The following is an 18221-nucleotide window of genomic DNA, read 5'->3' on the forward strand; positions in this document are numbered from 1 at the left end:
CGGCGGTTATTATAACTGCCGTAGGGGAGTGGAGGGGACCACGGGGTCCCCTCACCACTGCAAGGCTGCTTCCGCATACCCACAGTGGCGATGGGACCCGTGGGTCCCACTCCCACGTACCCTCCCTCTTAAATTGCCTTGAACAAACAAAAACATAATCGTGGATTAATTAATTTATTTTTTTATATATATATTTTTTTAATTTTTTTTTTTAATGGATTTCATTTGTAATTAGAATTTTAGTTTAATTGTTAAAAATTGTTAATAAATGTAAAAGTTAGTAAAATAAACTTAGGAAAAATTTAATAGCTAATAGAGATTATTGTATAGCAGATTTTTGTGAAAGAATGGGATCTCTCAATCCATTGAGAATTTATTTGATTTCTTGGGCGGTAATTTTAGGCTTTCTTAAACTTTTAAGTCTTAATATTATGATCAATCCAAAATCGCCAAAAGCATGAACTAATTGCCAATAACTCTATAATTAATTATTCTTATACTAGGAGTAAACACTTCTCCATTTTGTATGTAAATGACACTATTTTTGCATCACTTTTATATTAATTCCCATTCATTATCTTCATGCAATTGCACGTAAGTTCATAATTACCATTATCATGCCAATACGTGTATTAATTTGTTTAGTTGTAAAAGAATGGTATTCCTCTTTATCAAATAGCATTTAAGTGTCATCAAGTTCTCAATGTTTAAGTTATGTACATTCATTTCATAATTACATTTCAAGCATGATGTTGTCATAAGCTCTTAGTTAAGAAAACTAAACAAAGGAAGTTGGAAAACCAAAACCAAGTAGCGTTCGGTATATACAGTGCCTCTGGGTCACGCTTACGGGTAATGCCGTCTTGTTGAACTACTGCACTTAACGCCTAATAAAGCTACATCAACGACGTTTGTGGCATCGTCCCTATAAATCGTCGGGGAGTAATAAGGGACACTTGGAAGTTAAAATCCAAAGGGCGGGTAATCCCCTTTGGATCGATAATCTAATAAGATAATTTTTAAATGATTTTTCATCCGTTGAGAGAAACCATAGTAAACCCCCCCTTTAGGATTGGTTAAGTAAAAGTGTTTTTATGGAATTAATTTTTGAAGAGATATTGTTGTCGATTGGCAATTGGTCAAGGGTGATGCTTATGATAAGAATTAGGATCTAGTTGTTTTAGGCCACAAGCAATAGGCCATCTTGAGCCTTTGCTTAAGCACTACCATCGTGGGTAGCAACCGCAGAGAAACTGTCTGGGACATTGACCCTAGAAAGGGTTGCGTACCCACTAATCAGTTTACATCAAACTATAGAGTAGAAAATAGAACTACATACTTTACGCCTTGATCCCGTGCCGAAGCGGGTATGTAGGCAGTCTTGGGACGGAGTTGTCCCTCGTACTCAGGCGTTCGTGGGTGGGGTCCAGGCTTGGTTGAGTAAGAATCCTATTTGAAAGATAAGATAATTAAATTGGAAAAAAAAATTCAATGCATACTCGGAAGGAATCCCGTATGGATTCGCTTGACTTCTCGAGGCTTTAAGCCAAATTCCGAGGCGGAATTCAAGCTTGTATTATTTAATTACTCCTAAGGACGGCGACCTCGGTGCACTTCTATTAGAAGAGTGCAGTACTTAGTGAGTGGCTCAGGACCCGAATGGTCCTTATGAGTCTAAGTCTCTGGCCAGAGCACCTCCTATTCCGTATGGGTAGATGCCTACCCCGTATGGGTAGATGCTTATCCCGTATTGGATAGATGGAATCTTATGTCCTGTATGGTTAGATGCTCATCCTGGATGGATGAATGCCTAATCCAAATGGATGGATGCCCAGAGTATGCAATTGAATAAAACATAATGATTAAATTAAACACACACACAAAAAAAAATAGAATACTCAATTTTGTTGAGTTAATCATGGTGGGTTACTACAATCTATTTCACAATTTGTTTTTAGCTACCAAAGTTATTAGGGATGCTTGATTATAAAAAGGGAAGATATGTCCAATGGGGGAACTGATAGTGACATTGTTCTGTTAGCTTTTAGACTAGATAAAGGGCATTTAGTAACAAGTTTTCTTTGAGATTTGTGAAGGAAGAGCAGAAATAACTGGTCTGGAGAAGGAGGTCACCTTAGAAATGGATAGCAGACGCTTTGGTATCACAGCCGGGCCAGTCATTTTGCTTGTTCAGGTTTTTGGAGTAACAGCTTGTATGCTGGTGCTTTATTGGGTTCTCCACTATGGTGGAGGATTGGCCTTCCACTCTGAAAAAAAACAGCGTATATTCAATGTTAGCATCCTCTCTCTTCACCCACTTTTTCACCTCCTCTGTTATTCAGATTCTTTCAATATTAGATGACTTTTAGAAAAAAATTCTGGGGGTGTAGATCTAAAATTATATTAGAGCTTTGTCTGAGGTGCTCAATCTAAGCTTTCATGATCAGGGTGATGATGCTGCTGTATTTTTTCTCTCTTTCACAGCCAGGATACCCTGTTTTTATGCTTCTTGTTAAGATTAGTTTGGAATATAATTGGATTTCTCTAGCATATGTTCTTAACTATTTGAAACACTGTGCAGTTGCATCCGGTTTTCATGTTTGTTGGCTTCATTTTTCTAGCCAGCCAAGGTAAATCCAGCTACTCTGCTTCTCATTTCTTAATAAGTAATATGATCTGAAAACAAGCTTAAGTCACACGGTTTGTTTCTGTACAGGTATTTTATCTTACAAAATAGTTCCTGTGAAAAAGGATCGCCAGAAATTGGTCCATTTAACCCTTCTAGGCCTTGCAATCATCCTGGGTGCCATTGGGATATATGCAGTCTTTAAATTCCACAATGAAAGCCATTTTAAGGATATGTATAGCTTGCATTCCTGGCTGGGGATTAGTGTCATCTCTTTGTTTGGCCTGCAGGTATTCTTGATTTCTCATTGATTTCTGGGTTGGATTAAGTTTTCTGTAAGATTTCTTTCTCCGAACTTATTTTCTGTTTTTGTTAATTTCTGTGAAGTGGGTTGTGGGATTCATATCATTTCTCTACCCTGGCGCATCAAAGAACAGAAGAGCTAGAATAGTTCCTTGGCACTTGTTTTTTGGGCTTTTCCTGTATGTAATGGCAATTGTAACAGTAGAGACAGGAATTCTGGAGAAACTTACATTTGAAGAGTTTAAAGGGTTGAATCGATTCAGTTCAGAGGCTATGCTTGTCAACTCTACCGCTATTGTTATACTCATATTTGCCATGTTGGTCGTTCTATCCACCATTCTACCACGAGAATAATACAGAGTAAATTTGGAATTGAAGTAGGCTTCCTTGTTTTCTCAAGGTCTTTCTTTGCATTGTCATAGATATGTATCATGTACTAACCAGAGCTCCTCTGTACATAGCTATATTTAGCTGGGGCTGTGGTACATAACTCTCTATTCACCCAGTATCCTTTATCCTTCAAATATATTGAACACCTGTTTTCCTTGTTTCTTTTAATAATATTGGAGACCTCTCTACTGGTCCTCATGTATAATTTCTTTATTTGATTTTACAGTTTTGTTTATCTATTATATATGTATTCTAGGTAAAAAGAAGACTAAGTACAATATTGTAGACCTTTCTATTGATTCTTGTATACAAACTCAAAATTTGATTATATTTTTACAGTTCTATTTATCTATGATACATAAATTCTAGACAAAGAATAACATGAAGTAGAATCATTAGAAATACTGAACTCTTTTTCTATATTAATTCAAATCTTATAATTTTTGTGAAATAATATGATTATGAACTCCTTGACATAACAGGTTCACATGGTTTTTTGGATGGTTTTGTATATTTTTTAATTGGGAAAATATATATTAATAATAAATTAAGATTAAATATATAGAATATTGGTCAAAGTCAGAAAGGCCTAAAGTTGACAGTTCATCCTTCTTTTCAGATTAGTTTTTTGGTGATGGCTATCTATTCAACATTGTCTTTCAAATATGAAAATATATTTTATTTTGAAAAAAGTATATCATTGATGCAAATCAAAGATCAGGTACCCATTTAAAGGCAGCCAATTCTTGCAGCTTCCACCCATCTCATATTTTCATAATGAAAACAAATTATATGTAACTAAACTCACAATGATTTTATTGATTTCAGATTTATCTCTATTTTGCAAACATGTGTACAATTGTAAACCAACATTCCGTCATGGAAAAACCCTTGCAAAACCACTTCCAACAATTAAATGAATTCAATACTCAAACAACCAACTCTTAAAGGAAAGAATCTCATCTTAATATTGAAATGAGTCAAGCATGAAAACTTGGATAATTAAAACTTTTCACTGACAACCTTTCATAATTTGAATTGATCAAGCAAGTGAAGTTTTTTCACTCTAAAAATTTATATAATGAACTCTCTCACCTTCATCTATAGATTTACATGTACACAATTTTTCCTGATATCAATAATATGCTTTATTTTATATTAGAAACACCAGAAAACCCATTAAAAAGCTGAAATTATGCTTTCAGATTTCAGCAATACACACCCAATCCCAATCATTTCTTTCTATTGAAATTTAATAATATGGACATTGGCATTCTTCTACCTCCATCCCCATTTTGCAATTTTCAGCTTGCTCTTGCAATCTTCAATCTTAGGCTTTGAAAATGTTTCTGTATTTTTTATATCTCTTTTTTATTCTATGGGCATTGTAAAACTTCTTACAAAACCTCTTCTTTCAAAATTTCAATTTTTAGAATTGTAATCCTCCATATTTATTTCATCTTCTCATCAGTCCATCTTCTACCAATTTTCAAGGCCTGGAAAAGAGCATCTCTCCAAAATGGGGCTTGGAAATTCAAAATTGAGGTATAATGCACCATTAAATGTTCCACAACAAAATTTAAATTAAAGAAAAAAGCAACTCTTTTTGGTTGTGCAAGATTGCTGGCAGGCAAATGCCACATCAAGATTAGATATATATTTTTACCATGATTTTATACAAATTTTAATATTGTCTCATTTAATATGCTCTTTCTAAAACTTTAATTATATTTTATGATAAAAATTTATAATTACAGTTAATCAACCATCAAATTTAGGTCCCCAACAAAAAAATTTAGATATCTTCTTTTGTGAACAAAATCACAATCCCTCCAAGAAAAACAAAAATTGAACTTGATTCGTTTCTAAAAAAATCATACCCATATTATAAAGCAGAAAATAGATTTGATTTATTTTTAAAATAGAGAAATTATATTTGATTTGTCTTAAGTGCCTTAATAATGATATTTATGAATATTATTTACATAAATTTTTTTATAGAGCTATACTAATTAAATATAACAAAAATTTAAGTCATAATAATATGCTAAATTTGTTATACACATTACAAATCTACAAGGTACACCATAGAATGGACACTTTGACAGTTCAAGTCTATGTTTAACAGCATTTGTTTAAAGCTAGCAAAGTTTTTAGGGATGCTTGATTGTAAAAAGGGAAGAAATGTTCAATGGGGAGACTGATAAAGACATGAAGAGGTCATTAACTCTTTGTGTAGAGGAGCTTACAGATTGTATAAAGTTTTGTTATCTTATTTTTGAGGGTGTGTTATTTCTGGATTTTATAAAGCAGGACCTTTAGACCTTTAATAGCAAGTTTTCTTTGAGATTTGTCAAGATAAGGGAGAGCAGAAATATCTGGTCCGGAGAGGAAGGTCACCTTAGAAATGGATAGCAATCGCTTTGGTATCACAAGCAGGCCGGTCATTTTGCTTGTTCAGCTTTTTGGAGTAACGGCTTGTATACTGTTGTTTTATTGGGTTCTCCACTATCGTGGAGGATTGGCCTTCCACGATGTAAACAAACAGCGTATTTTCAATGTAAGCATCCTGTCTCTAAACCCACTTTTTCACCTGCTATGTTATTCATAATCTTTCAATATGAGATGACTTTTAGACTATGTTTCTAAGGGTATAGATCTAAAAGTCCTTAATAGCTTTGTCTGATGGGTTTAATCTAAGCTTTCATGATCTGGGTGGTGACTGCTGTATATATATATACCTTTTATCTCTTTTTTTCACAGCCAGGATACCCTGTCTTTATGTTTCTTGTTAAGATTAGTTTGGTGTACAATTGGATTTTTACATCATCTATTCCTAACTATTTGAAACACTGTGCAGTTGCATCCACTTTTCATGTTTGTTGGATTCATATTTGTAGCCAGCCAAGGTAAATCCAGCCACTCTGCTCCTTTCTTAATAAGTGATATGATCTGAAATCAAGGTTAGGTCATATGTTCTGTTTCTGTACAGGTATTTTATCTTACAAAATAGTTCCTGTGAAAAAGGATCGTCAGAAATTGGTCCATTTAACCCTTCTGGGCCTTGCAATCATCCTGGGTGCCATTGGGATATATGCAGTCTTTAAATTCCACAACGAAAGCCATATTAAGAATCTGTACAGCTTGCATTCCTGGCTGGGGATTAGTGCCATCTCTTTGTTTGGCCTGCAGGTATCTTGATTTCTCATTAAATTCTAGGTTGGATTAAGTTTTCTGTAATTGATAAAGTAATAACTCCTCCTCTGAACTTATTTTCTGTTTTTGTTGATTTCTGTGAAGTGGGTAGTGGGATTTATAGCATTCCTGTACCCTGGCGCATCAAAGAACAGAAGAGAAAGAATACTTCCTTGGCACTTGTTTTTTGGGCTTTTCCTGTATGCAATGGCAATTGCAGCAGCAGAGACAGGAATTCTGGAGAAACTTACATTTGAAGAGAATTCAAAGATGCCGTTAGATCAATTCAGTTCAGAGGCTATACTTGTCAACTCTACCGCTATTATTATACTCATATTTGCCATGTTGGTCGTTCTATCCACCATTCTACCACGAGGGTAATACAAAGCAAAATCGGAATTGAAGTAGGCTTCCTGGTTTCCTCAAGGTCTTTCTTTGCATTGTTAAAGATATATATCATATACAAACCAGAGCTCCTCTATACATAGCTCTATATTCACCTGGGGCTGTGGTATATAACTCCATTGAACCCAGGATAACATTATTATTTCCAGTTGGACGCCTGTTTTCCTTATTATATTTAAGAATATCGGAGACCTCTCTTCTGGTCCTCATGAATTTAACCTCTCTTCTGGTCCTCATGTATAAATTCATAACTTGGTTTACTTCTTACAGTTTTGATCATCTCTTTTAGTTATACATAATATGTAAACTTTAGGTAAAGAACAAATGAAGTAGAATCCTTAGAGATATTTGTCTCTCTGTGCTAATTACAATTGTATTATTAATTTTTTTTTAATGAAGTACTATGGTTATAAACTCGCCAGCACAGAAAGTCTGAAACGGTTTTTTGGTCCCTCTTGTATTTTTTAAATTGGGGGAAAAGCATATCTTAATTATGACACTAAGACTAAATAGAAAGAACATCGGCCAAATTCAGCAATACCTAAAATTGATAGTGAATCTGCTTGTCATCTAGTTTAGTGTTTTTCTTTTTTTCAATAAAAGTGGCAGTCATTGAACATTTTATTAATAAAAAAAATTTGAGTACAAAATTTGGATTCAGGAGGGCATATCAGTAGGAAAGAATCCGAAGAAAACCTTCGGTTGTAGTTCAAGAAGGAACCTAATACTACCCAACCAAACATCAAATTAACTCCCCCCCATGAAACACATGAAGATTACAATAAGAAATAAGCCAACCCCCACAAGGAACCTTGTTCACAGTAGCCAAATCTGTTCACAAAATCTGCAAAACCACAAGACTAGGAGAAATAGCCGTCAATAGCATAGAGAATAAAATCATAAAAGAAAATCATCTTACCCACCACACGGTGCCTTCAGAGACCTGCAAGAAAATAATCTGTAGTATCCAAGAATAATGAAAATAATTTGTAGTATCCAAGAATAATGAAAATAATGCTGAAAACAACATAACCAAATCCTCAAACAAAACTAACCACTTAACCAAGTTTGAGCACAATCAAATTTCTCAAGCATAATTATATGATTCATAAATCAACACGACAGATTCTCATACATATATGAGAAGGAATCTCCGAAGCTGATATTATCATATGATTGGCATGAAAATCAATAGCCAAGTTGGCTAAGAAATCAACCACTTTATTAATCTCTCTGTAGCAATGAGCAATAGTAAATGAAGTAAAGAAAGCCAGTTGCTGCAAAATTTTAGATAACAAGTACTGAAGATGCCAAGCATGACATTTCCTTTTGGTGACAGTAGAAAAAACAATCATTGAGTCACCTTCAATAACAATATCTTTTATGCCCAAAGAAATGGCCATATCCAAGCCCAAAGACAAAGCTTGGAATTCAACATAATTATTTGTTTGAATCCCAACCTCATGGTAGCTGGCCATAATAATATTAGCTTCATGATAAAAAATAACATAACTTGATCCAGCCATGCCAGGATTTCCCCTAGTAGAACCATCATAATTAAGCTTAAACTTAGAAAGAGGAGGAGGATACCATTTAGCATTATTCCTTTTTATGATAGAAGAATCATCATTACAAACAGAACCATGAGTAGGCAGTGTCTTAAAAGCATGCCAAGAGCGAGAAATCATGTTGTCCCAATGAGTAAAAGTGGTTAAACCAACAAGATTCTTATAGATATAAGATAAAACAACTTCGGAAATTGAAGCCTCAATTTTATCCAAAACCTCAAATAGAGAGGACTTCTTACAAAAGATTCTATTATTCCTTTCCAGCCAAATATCCAAATAAGAATTGAAGGAGCCACTAGCCACAAGGAAGCAAAGAAAGAAGAGGAAAATAGAGTAGGCCATGATCTAAACTGAGACAACAAATCCGAACAAATAACCGAAGCCCACCCCAATTTATTGAAGAGCCAGTACTAGCAATCAGAAGCAAAATCACAATGCAAGAAAAGATGAGAAGAAGATTCTAAAGCAGATCCACAGAACAAACATGGAAAAACAATAGTGATCCCAATTCTATCTAATCTCATACCAGTAAAAACCCTATCATGAACAACCAGCCAAGCAAATGCACTAGCTTTAGGAAGACAAGCAACATGCCAAAATAATTTAGAAGACCATGGAGGATCAGGGGAGGGGCCAACAAAGATTTATAACCTTCCCCAACATTGTAAGAACTAGTGGAAGATTTATTCTAGAGTATCTCATCATCCACATCCTAATAAACAATTATACGTTTCTGTATTTCATAAACATATGCAGATTTGAGAGAGCTATCCACATCAAGAAAATCAATACTTTTCCATTTGGCCACAAGATATGGCCCAGATAAATCCACCTCAAAGTAATCTGAAACAAACACAACCCATATCACAACTAAGTGATATATAATAGGGGACCAATCTCTAATACTTATTAAAGCAGGATGACCATTCCATACATCATCCCAAAATCTAGCTAAATAGAACCATTGTGGATAAGCCAAGAAAGATGAGGAAGAATGATAGTTTGACAATTAACCACAAAATTCCAAATAGAGGAGCCTTTTGGAAGAGAAGAGGTCGTAAAAATGCTTTATATGGAACCCCTGGGCATATACTTAGCATGCACAATTCTAACCCATGGATTGAAAGGTTCTTTATACAATTTCCAGATTAGCTTAGCACCCAACGCAAAGTTTTGTTTAGATAAATCTCTAACACCAACACCTCCCTCCTCCTTAGGAAGACAAACTTTATCCCAAGCAAGAAGAGGGAGTTTAGATTTATTGCTCTTATTATCATTTCATAAGAAAGATCTAGCAATAGACTGAAATTTATCAGTTGCAGATTTAGGAGTTTTAAGAACAGACATTAGATAAATGGGTACAATAATTAAAGCATATTTAATCAGAATCAATTTGTCGGGAAGAGTTAACCATTTGTGATTCCAAGAAAAGATATGGGAAGAAACCGAAGAGACCACCTTATCCCAAAAGCCATGATTGTCAGAACCCACAAAAAGGGGACACCCAAGTATTTACAGGGGAGGACCCCAATGTCATAACCCCAAAAAAGCTTGAAGTTTATTTCGAACTAAAGGAGTGTTAAAAAAGAAAACCTTATATTTAGTCTTATTCACCTTCTGACCAGAAAAAGCAAAGTACCTAGAGATAATTTAGTATGAATAACTTTTGCCTCAGAGAAGGAAGCCTGACCAAAAAGAAAGGTGTCATCTGCAAAAAAACAATGGGAAAAGGAATTAGAAATATTGGCAATCTTAACACCCTTCCAAGACCCCAAAGTCCTAGCACCTTGAATATAAGAGCTTCAGCTAGGATGATAAACAACAAAGGGGACAAAGGATCCCCTTGGCGGATCCCCCTAGATGAAGAGAAGAAACCATAAGGGGATCCATTTAGAAGAACTGAAAATCTAGCAGATGATATACAAGAAAAAATCCACTTGACCCATTTCTGCCCAAAACCAAACTTAAGAAGAACCGCAGTAAGGGCACCCCATTCTAATCTATCATAAGCTTTCATCATGTCTAATTTCAAGATCATTGCATGATTTTTTTGAACCATAATGGAGTGAAGGACTTCATGAGCAACAATAGCCCCATCTGAAGTTTCCCTACCAAGTACAAAACCCCCTTGTTCAACAGAGATAATTTTTGGGATAAGCTTAGCGAGTCGAACAGAGATAGCCTTAGTAAAAATTCTATATAGGGTGTTGCACAAAGCAATAGGTCGAAAATCAACAAAAGACTTTGGACTATCAACTTTAGGAATAATCGCAATAAAAGTGGAGTTCAACTCTTTAAGCATAGTTCTATTTCTCCTAGATTCCTCAAGAGTCAAACGAACATCATTACCAACAAAGTCCCAACATTTTTGAAAAAAAGAGGGCGGTAAATCCATCAAGCCCAGGGGCTTTATCCGGTCCCATTGAAAAAACAACCTCCTTTAGCTCAGATAAGGTAAAGGGAGCCATAAGCGTATTATTATCCAAATCAGATATAAGTTGTGGGATATGATCAAGAAAGTTATCATCTGAAGAAACAGAATCAAATGAGAGCAAAGATTTAAAAAACCTAATAGCCTCGGCAACAATATCCTTATCTTCATGCAAAAATACACCATTACCATCTTGTATACATGAAAATCTATTACGTTGTCTCTTTAATTTAGTAGACAAATGAAAAAACTTAGTATTGCGGTCACCATCAGATAGCCACAAATCACGAGACTTCTGTCTCCAATAGATCTCTTCTCGATTCAAAATTTCTTCTAATTGTACTTTAAGAGACTTATGCAAATCAAAGGAATCAAGAGTCATGCCATAATTAATAACAGTCTCATTTAAGGATTCAATTTCAGTCTGAATCCGTGTTTTTTCTTCAGAAATGTTCTTAAAATGAGAAAAATTCCATTCTCTAATTTTAGACTTAAGAAAAATCAATTTCTTGGTGATCTGAAACATCCTAGAACCAACAATAAATGGACATGAGTACCACCATTCCTTAAGCAAGGCCAGAAAAGTAACATCCCTGAACCACATAGGTTCAAATTTAAAGGGAATCTTGCGAGGAGCTCTATCCAAGAAAATGACAAAAGAAATAGGAAAATGATTTGATCCCACATATGACAGCACCATGGAGGAAAACTCCAAGGCATAATCAAGCCAATTCTCTGAAATCAAAAATTGATCAAGTCTTTTTGCAATCTGAAAAAATTTCTTATGCATATTTGTCCAAGTAAAGGGACCATTTTGAGTCTTACAATCAAACAAATGCATTGATAGAATAAAAGAAATGAAGTCATCCATAATTCTGTTATTAGGGAGAATACCCTCTGATTTCTCCTCCAAATTCACAATAGCATTGAAGTCCCCACCCAACAACATAAAACAATCTTTTAGTGGGGTCAACATATGTAATAATTCATCCCATAGCTGTCCTTTTTCCACAATACCCATAGGGCCATAAACATTAAATATTCAAAATTTAAAATTAACATGTCTACATTTAACCAAACCAAGCATCTAGTATTTAGAAGATGCAACCAGAGTCACATCAAAGTTGAGGAGGAGACAGAATTTCCATCTTTTCCATGAAGAGAACAAATGCTCAGAAGGCAGATTCACACTTAATAGTTTAGTGTTGTCTTTCAAATGTGAAAATATATTTATAATTTAAAAGTATATCATAGATTAAGTATATATTTTTTATAGTTTTAAAATAAAATAAAAATTACCTATGAGATATGATCTTTTTTAAATTTTAATTATATTTTATGATAATTATGGCTAAATAAAGTCATATGGCCATCAAATTTAGGTCATAGACAAAAGAACTTTGATATCTTATTTTGTGAACAATACAATTCTAAAAGTGCAAAATTCCGGTGTAGTTTCTTGTTAAATATAGGAGGTAGAGAAGTCATAATAATATGCTAAATTTGTTGTATATAATTACAACTCTGGAAGACATGTTTAACACAATCAATTTTTTGATAGAAGAGTCATAAAAAAAAGTAAATTCTTTTCCTAAAGCAATTTCTTTGTACATAATCTTCCAAACTAGAAATTGAACTTTAGCCTATCTAAATTGAACCAACTAAAATTTGATCAATTCACTCTTCATTTCCTTCAGTTATCTAATTAAAAATAAATAAAAATTCAAAATCATATGAACATTATTCAATACTATCTATCATGATATAAACAGGGTTTTTCCATTCATAATCTTGTTCTTATATGATTGCTCATTCTTTTGTAATCAGTTTTGTTCGATTAAAAAAAATCCAAGCTTGAACTCTGTGAATGTCATTGATTAAAAAGTTATGAATACCTCTACATACCAGTAATCCTATTTTAAATAAAATCTCACTAGATAACTAATTAAAAATATTAAACTTTAAATCTACAGATACTGTCACAATTATAAAACATATTCTACCAAAAACAAATTAAATAATTATATTTTTTTATAATAATTAAAAACTCAATTAAAAATTTACCATGAATCAAAATCCTGTTAAATGCAATGGCGTAGACAATACTCTAAAAGAATCTTTGAAAATTGGGCTGTCTTCACAAGTTTCTGTATAAATTTCTTGTAGTACAACTTGAGTATAAAGACTGGTTAGTAGGTGTCAGCGTCCAAAACGTGAATATTGACAAGTGACAGCTTTCAGACTCTGAACATTTTGTCTTGTGTGTCTCAATATCATTGAATTTGATTTTGACATTATACGCTCAAGCCACAAAAAATGATTTGGCCGGCCCGGCATTCAGTTACTGGTCTCTGTTTCTTAATAAATTTTTGTCCATAAAAATGATATAATTATTTATTATTTTTTCATGAAAACAGTTAGATTATATATATAAGCAGGGCATTCAAATCAGAAGACATTCAAGATTATATATATAAGCAGGACATTCAAATCAGAAGTTATTCTTTGGTTAAGTTATGTGAGGTTAAATCTGGTTTAATCACACCTCTTAAAGTCTGATGAGGAAGTGTACATCTGGAGTTCTACATATAAGCAAAATATCTAAATCGGAAGTCATTATTTGGTTAAGTTATATGAAGTTAAACCTGATCTAACTGCACCTCCAAAAGTTTGATGAGGAGGCATACATCTAGGGTTCTTCAACTCAGCTAGACTGGGTCAAATCTGGAGCAATCACACCCACAGAGGTTTGATGAGTAAAGTGTACATCTAACCTTGAAATCATCTTTTAGCTACAAGTCGATGACTACATTGTCACGAGAAGGGGGATTTAATCCATGTCTAACCCAATGACACCTTTGAAGATTTTGATGGATAGTACATACCATAATCCGATCTCATCACACCTTGAGAAATTTGATGAGAAAGTGTATATCTGTGGTTCTTTGACTAAGCTAGGTGAGGTCAATATGAAGCAATCACACCTCAAGAGATTTGATGAACAAAATGTACACCTAATGATGTAGCGCAGAGCCAAAAGCTAAGGATTGATCTGCAGGAAATATAAACAAGAATTAAGATCAACAAAAGCGAACTCAGCTGCAGCTATTCACTAATTAAAAATAGATGTGTCATTATATTTCCTTAGTCATGAATAAATAATACAACTCAACAAGAATAGGCTACATTCCAAAGTGTGGACCTCTGTTATTCTATTTCTTCCACTCTATTCTCAACCCTGACCCCCTCTAAATCCAGACTCCAACTTCAATAAAATAACTCCTACCAAAAAAAGCACCCAGCCAACGAGGCCTCTACCAAACTGACCCAACACGAAAATAGTGGTTACAAAATCATCACGCAGAAAATAAAACTGAAAGAAGTCGAAATAGAGAAGTCCAAAACTAGCACATTCCTTAACTCCCCCTTCCGAATTGAAAGAACCCCGAAAAGAAAAGTCTAAAAATGGCACATTCCTTAACTCCCTCTTAGAATGAGGATAAGGAAAGTAATGGAAGATGCTCTAACCTTTAAGTCATCCATTGACTTCAAACCAATGACTACACTGTGATGCTTAGGAAGACCTTACCCATCAAAATTACCTGAACCTAACCCAATGACACCTATAGAAATTTTGGTGACATCACATGCCATCATCCTCACCAATTAACATAAATTACTAGTTTTACAAGCATAAATAAATACAAAATTATCACTCAAACTTATTTAATCCTTTTTTCATTAAATAAACTGCTCTCAATAATCTCCATTCATGTCTCTGTCCGTGTCTGTAGATAGCATACATGTGACACATATGACAAAGCTTCTGGAATTGTATAATATTCAAGCTAGTCATTCCAAAAACTTGTGGTTGTGAAACTTTCCACATTTCGGGAGTCTTCAATCCTCAGTCAACCACTCCATTGACGACGAAAAGGAAACCTGCCAAAACTATTTATTAGGAGGAAAGAAAAAACGTCCCAGTAGCTATCATGGTTGGAAAAAAACATATGTAGTGAACATTACAGCTCTGTAATATCAGATTGTATGATAAAGCCAAAATCTAATCAAAGGCCCACAGAAATAGATTAGTGTTTTCTTACAGAGATCATTAGGACATTTGGCTCCAAGGTAATAAAACAGTAAAAAGGTGGTGGGCTTGATTTTTTTGACTTTAAATAAAAGCCTAATATTCTGAACTACAGAAAGAAATATTAAAACATGTAACATCAATGTTATGAAGGATCTCAAGATCATGATCTAGCAGAGAACCCATTTATATTTATGAAAACTGTCGGCCATTCTTTGTACTGCTCGCTCATTTGAGACTTTGCTTTCAAGTTGTTAAAATTCAATGAAATTGGTGCTTTTCAAATCCAACAAAGTAAATGCAGATCAGTTCCCTGTCACATTTCCTTTAGCTTATAGGTTTAGATATTCCTTAACCATGGTAACTTTATTCTTCTTTCTTTTTTCTTTTTATGGTTTGTGTTAAAAAAATATTTTTAATATTTTATGGGTCAATTTTGATTTTGATGGGTATTATTATTAATATATTATTGTATTTAATTCTAAAATTATGTTTAATTCATTCTTAAAGTGATTATAAAAATCATAATGTAATTAATATTTCTATTTTAAATGGAACTATAAAACGTTTGAATATTAAAGTCATATGTACATTGATTATTATAATATTTTGTTTATATTGATGAAAGCTTCTAGACTTGAACATAAAACTTAATGCTTAGGCTCAAATTCACTTGATCATTATCATACTTTATTATAATAAGAGTCACATTATGGTTATTGTGCTTTATATTTAATCAAAGTTGAAACAATTTGAATATTAAAGTCACATCTATATTGATTATTATAATTATTGTTTTTTGTGCTGATAAAAGTTATGAGACTTGAGCCTAAAACTTAATAACTTATACTCACATTCACTTGACCTTTATAACATTTTTATAATGATAAGGGTCGCAATATTGGGTTGTTTTTTTTATATTAATCAAAGTTACAAATTTTCAATAAGTATGATATAAATATTAAAGTCACATCTACATTCACCAAATGCTATTCTTTAATATTAGGAGGGTCCTAATTTAAATGTTATTTATTGCATAGTACATTTAGCATTAAGAATATAATAGAGGGTAGCTTAACCAATCTTTAGTTCATTATGAAGAGACAATTATGTACATGTGCTTGATGTGATGACCTTAATGCAATTGGACAACCCTTCTTAAGTGGTTTTCATCTTGTTGATTTAATTTTGAATTTGTTGTATGTGTTGGACTAGTTGATGGTTTTCTTAGAGTGAAATCTACAAGAGATTTGACATGTTTGATACTTGGAAGATATTGTTAGTGTAAACATTTTGAGTGACAACTCCTAACAAAAAACAAGATTTATTAAAATGGAAATACAATTTCTATTTTCTTTTCATAAATGATTAATATTGGCATGTCTAACAAAAACATATATATCACACTATTGTTGATGCCAAATCCCAACAAAGAATTTTGAACCAAAAATGTTGGTAGCTTCTGTGAACAAGGTTTGAAGTGTGTTTATTAGCACGACAATCATGTTAGTCCCAACCGGTGTTGAGAGGGAAGGGGTGAATCAACACTTTACCAGTTTTGCACAATTAAAACTTTTAACTCAAAACTGCACTATTTTAATAATCATCAACACATAATTATTGCAGAAGAATATGCATGCATGAAAAGATATACAGTGACACCAGGATTTATCTTGTGGAAACCCAAATGGGAGAAAACCACGGTGTGAGTAGGAACTCACAAAATTTGTACTCTTCTGGAGTACGCCCGATCAAGAGCCATCCCTGTTAAGAGATTACAAAGACATTGTTAGGTGCCACCTAGTTAAGGGATTTTGTTTAAGGCTTGTTAGTGCCTTTACCCTATTAAAAGTAGCCTAGTTAAAGGTCTTAAGAACATCAATTAAGATGTCACCCGGTTAAGAGATTTTACAAAGGGACCTGTTAAAGTCCACCTGGTTAAGGGATTTAAGTTGCAATGGTTAGAAAGAAACAAAAGAATGATCTGCTGGAGTAGCTACTAATAGCTTGATTAGATCACAATGAAAATCATGCACCATCTACACCGGTTGTGTCTGCTTTGCACAATATCGATTTTCTGCTTAAAACTTTGGCTCTACACTCTGTCGGTTCTCTGATCCCTGGCTTTGCACTCTGTCAGTCCTCTGACCCTCAGCTTTGCACTCTGTCAGTCCTCTAACCCTCGGCTCTGCACTCTATCGATTCTCTGACCCTCGGCTCTGCACTTTGGTGATCTACCTCACACACTCTCTGCTTTGCTAAATCTTTGAGCACTACCTCTATGATCTGCACTTTGGATCGCCTTCTACAGGATATGTACTTTGCAAATTTTACGATCAAGAATTTTTGAATGAACTCAAGAATACTTTATACATTTTCTGTCGTCACCTTTAGGTGTTTCCTCAATCAAAGCAATCACAGATTTCAAAGGATTTCAAATTCAAAATCTCCCACTCTTTCTCTGCGCGCCCTGCAACAATTCCGCCAACTGTTCAACTAATTTTGCCACCACATCCCCCAAAAATAGTGACTTCTGGGTCGAGTTTAGTCTTTTAAATGCGAACCAGAAAACCCAGAAGTAATCATGGCTTGACTGCATGATGACTGAAGTTGACTTCACCATCCTTTAGTTTGGTGTAGACACAAGCACACCAACTCACCTCTTGCCACTGCAATTGAATAACTAATAATCACTCTGAGATTTTAGGAAAACACCTATCTTCCTTCTGCTTAATCGATGTACTGATATACCATTGCGCTCTTCATTGCCAATTCATCCCTTGATGTCGATTTGTAGTGCCTCTATCAAGTCTCTTCTCCTGTTTGCATACAACTTTAAGTCTTCTTGCCTAAGTCACCTTTAGTGACTCCATTATCATCATAATGACCAACATGAAGATCTAACCACAACACCGATGTTCTTGAGTAACAGATTGGTTAGCTTAGTATGTCTTCCCTTGAGCTGATTTAACCTTGATCACTTGTCTCTTATGTTGCTTCCATGTTGTTTACAAGTCATCACCTTTTCTACTGAGATACACCACTCCACCAGTCAATGTTAGACATCAATGACAAATCTCAGCAAATATACTGGTTCTTTGGGTTAACCAGTTTTGTCAATGCCAACAATCTCCCCCTTTGGCATTGATGGCAACACTTCGGAGTCTGTCTTATCAGTTGCATGACTTTCTTCATTTATGTACCCAGTCATTA

The 18221-nt window shown here is 34.1% G+C and overlaps 2 protein-coding genes across 2 annotated transcripts; both read left to right on the forward strand.

The window, feature by feature from the left end:
* Nucleotides 1-1952: 1952 nt before the first annotated feature.
* Nucleotides 1953-3528, forward strand: LOC131051683 (probable ascorbate-specific transmembrane electron transporter 2). The gene is made up of 4 exons (XM_057986281.2): nucleotides 1953-2293; nucleotides 2582-2630; nucleotides 2717-2916; nucleotides 3014-3528. Exons 1-4 carry the CDS (start codon nucleotides 2141-2143, stop codon nucleotides 3281-3283), a joined length of 672 nt encoding a protein of 223 aa, XP_057842264.2. The 5' UTR covers nucleotides 1953-2140; the 3' UTR covers nucleotides 3284-3528.
* A 1971-nt stretch (nucleotides 3529-5499) lies between these two features.
* Nucleotides 5500-7137, forward strand: LOC131051686 (probable ascorbate-specific transmembrane electron transporter 1). The gene is made up of 4 exons (XM_057986284.2): nucleotides 5500-5879; nucleotides 6180-6228; nucleotides 6312-6511; nucleotides 6620-7137. Exons 1-4 carry the CDS (start codon nucleotides 5727-5729, stop codon nucleotides 6893-6895), a joined length of 678 nt encoding a protein of 225 aa, XP_057842267.2. The 5' UTR covers nucleotides 5500-5726; the 3' UTR covers nucleotides 6896-7137.
* The last annotated feature ends 11084 nt before the right edge of the window (nucleotides 7138-18221 follow it).

Source organism: Cryptomeria japonica, chromosome 10, assembly GCF_030272615.1.
Source record: "Cryptomeria japonica chromosome 10, Sugi_1.0, whole genome shotgun sequence".
In the NCBI taxonomy this organism is placed as follows: Eukaryota; Viridiplantae; Streptophyta; class Pinopsida; order Cupressales; family Cupressaceae; genus Cryptomeria; species Cryptomeria japonica.

What these genes read in the sequence shown, in the direction of transcription:
- LOC131051683 (XM_057986281.2), top strand. Translation starts at nt 2,141, where the DNA reads ATGGATAGCAGACGCTTTGGTATCACAGCCGGGCCAGTCATTTTGCTT. An exon ending in CATTTTTCTAGCCAGCCAAG is followed by an intron (nt 2,631 to 2,716) that starts GTAAATCCAGCT and finishes GTTTCTGTACAG; the next exon opens with GTATTTTATCTTACAAAATA. An exon ending in TCTCTTTGTTTGGCCTGCAG is followed by an intron (nt 2,917 to 3,013) that starts GTATTCTTGATT and finishes ATTTCTGTGAAG; the next exon opens with TGGGTTGTGGGATTCATATC.
- LOC131051686 (XM_057986284.2), top strand. Translation starts at nt 5,727, where the DNA reads ATGGATAGCAATCGCTTTGGTATCACAAGCAGGCCGGTCATTTTGCTT. An exon ending in ACAAACAGCGTATTTTCAAT is followed by an intron (nt 5,880 to 6,179) that starts GTAAGCATCCTG and finishes AACACTGTGCAG; the next exon opens with TTGCATCCACTTTTCATGTT. An exon ending in TCTCTTTGTTTGGCCTGCAG is followed by an intron (nt 6,512 to 6,619) that starts GTATCTTGATTT and finishes ATTTCTGTGAAG; the next exon opens with TGGGTAGTGGGATTTATAGC.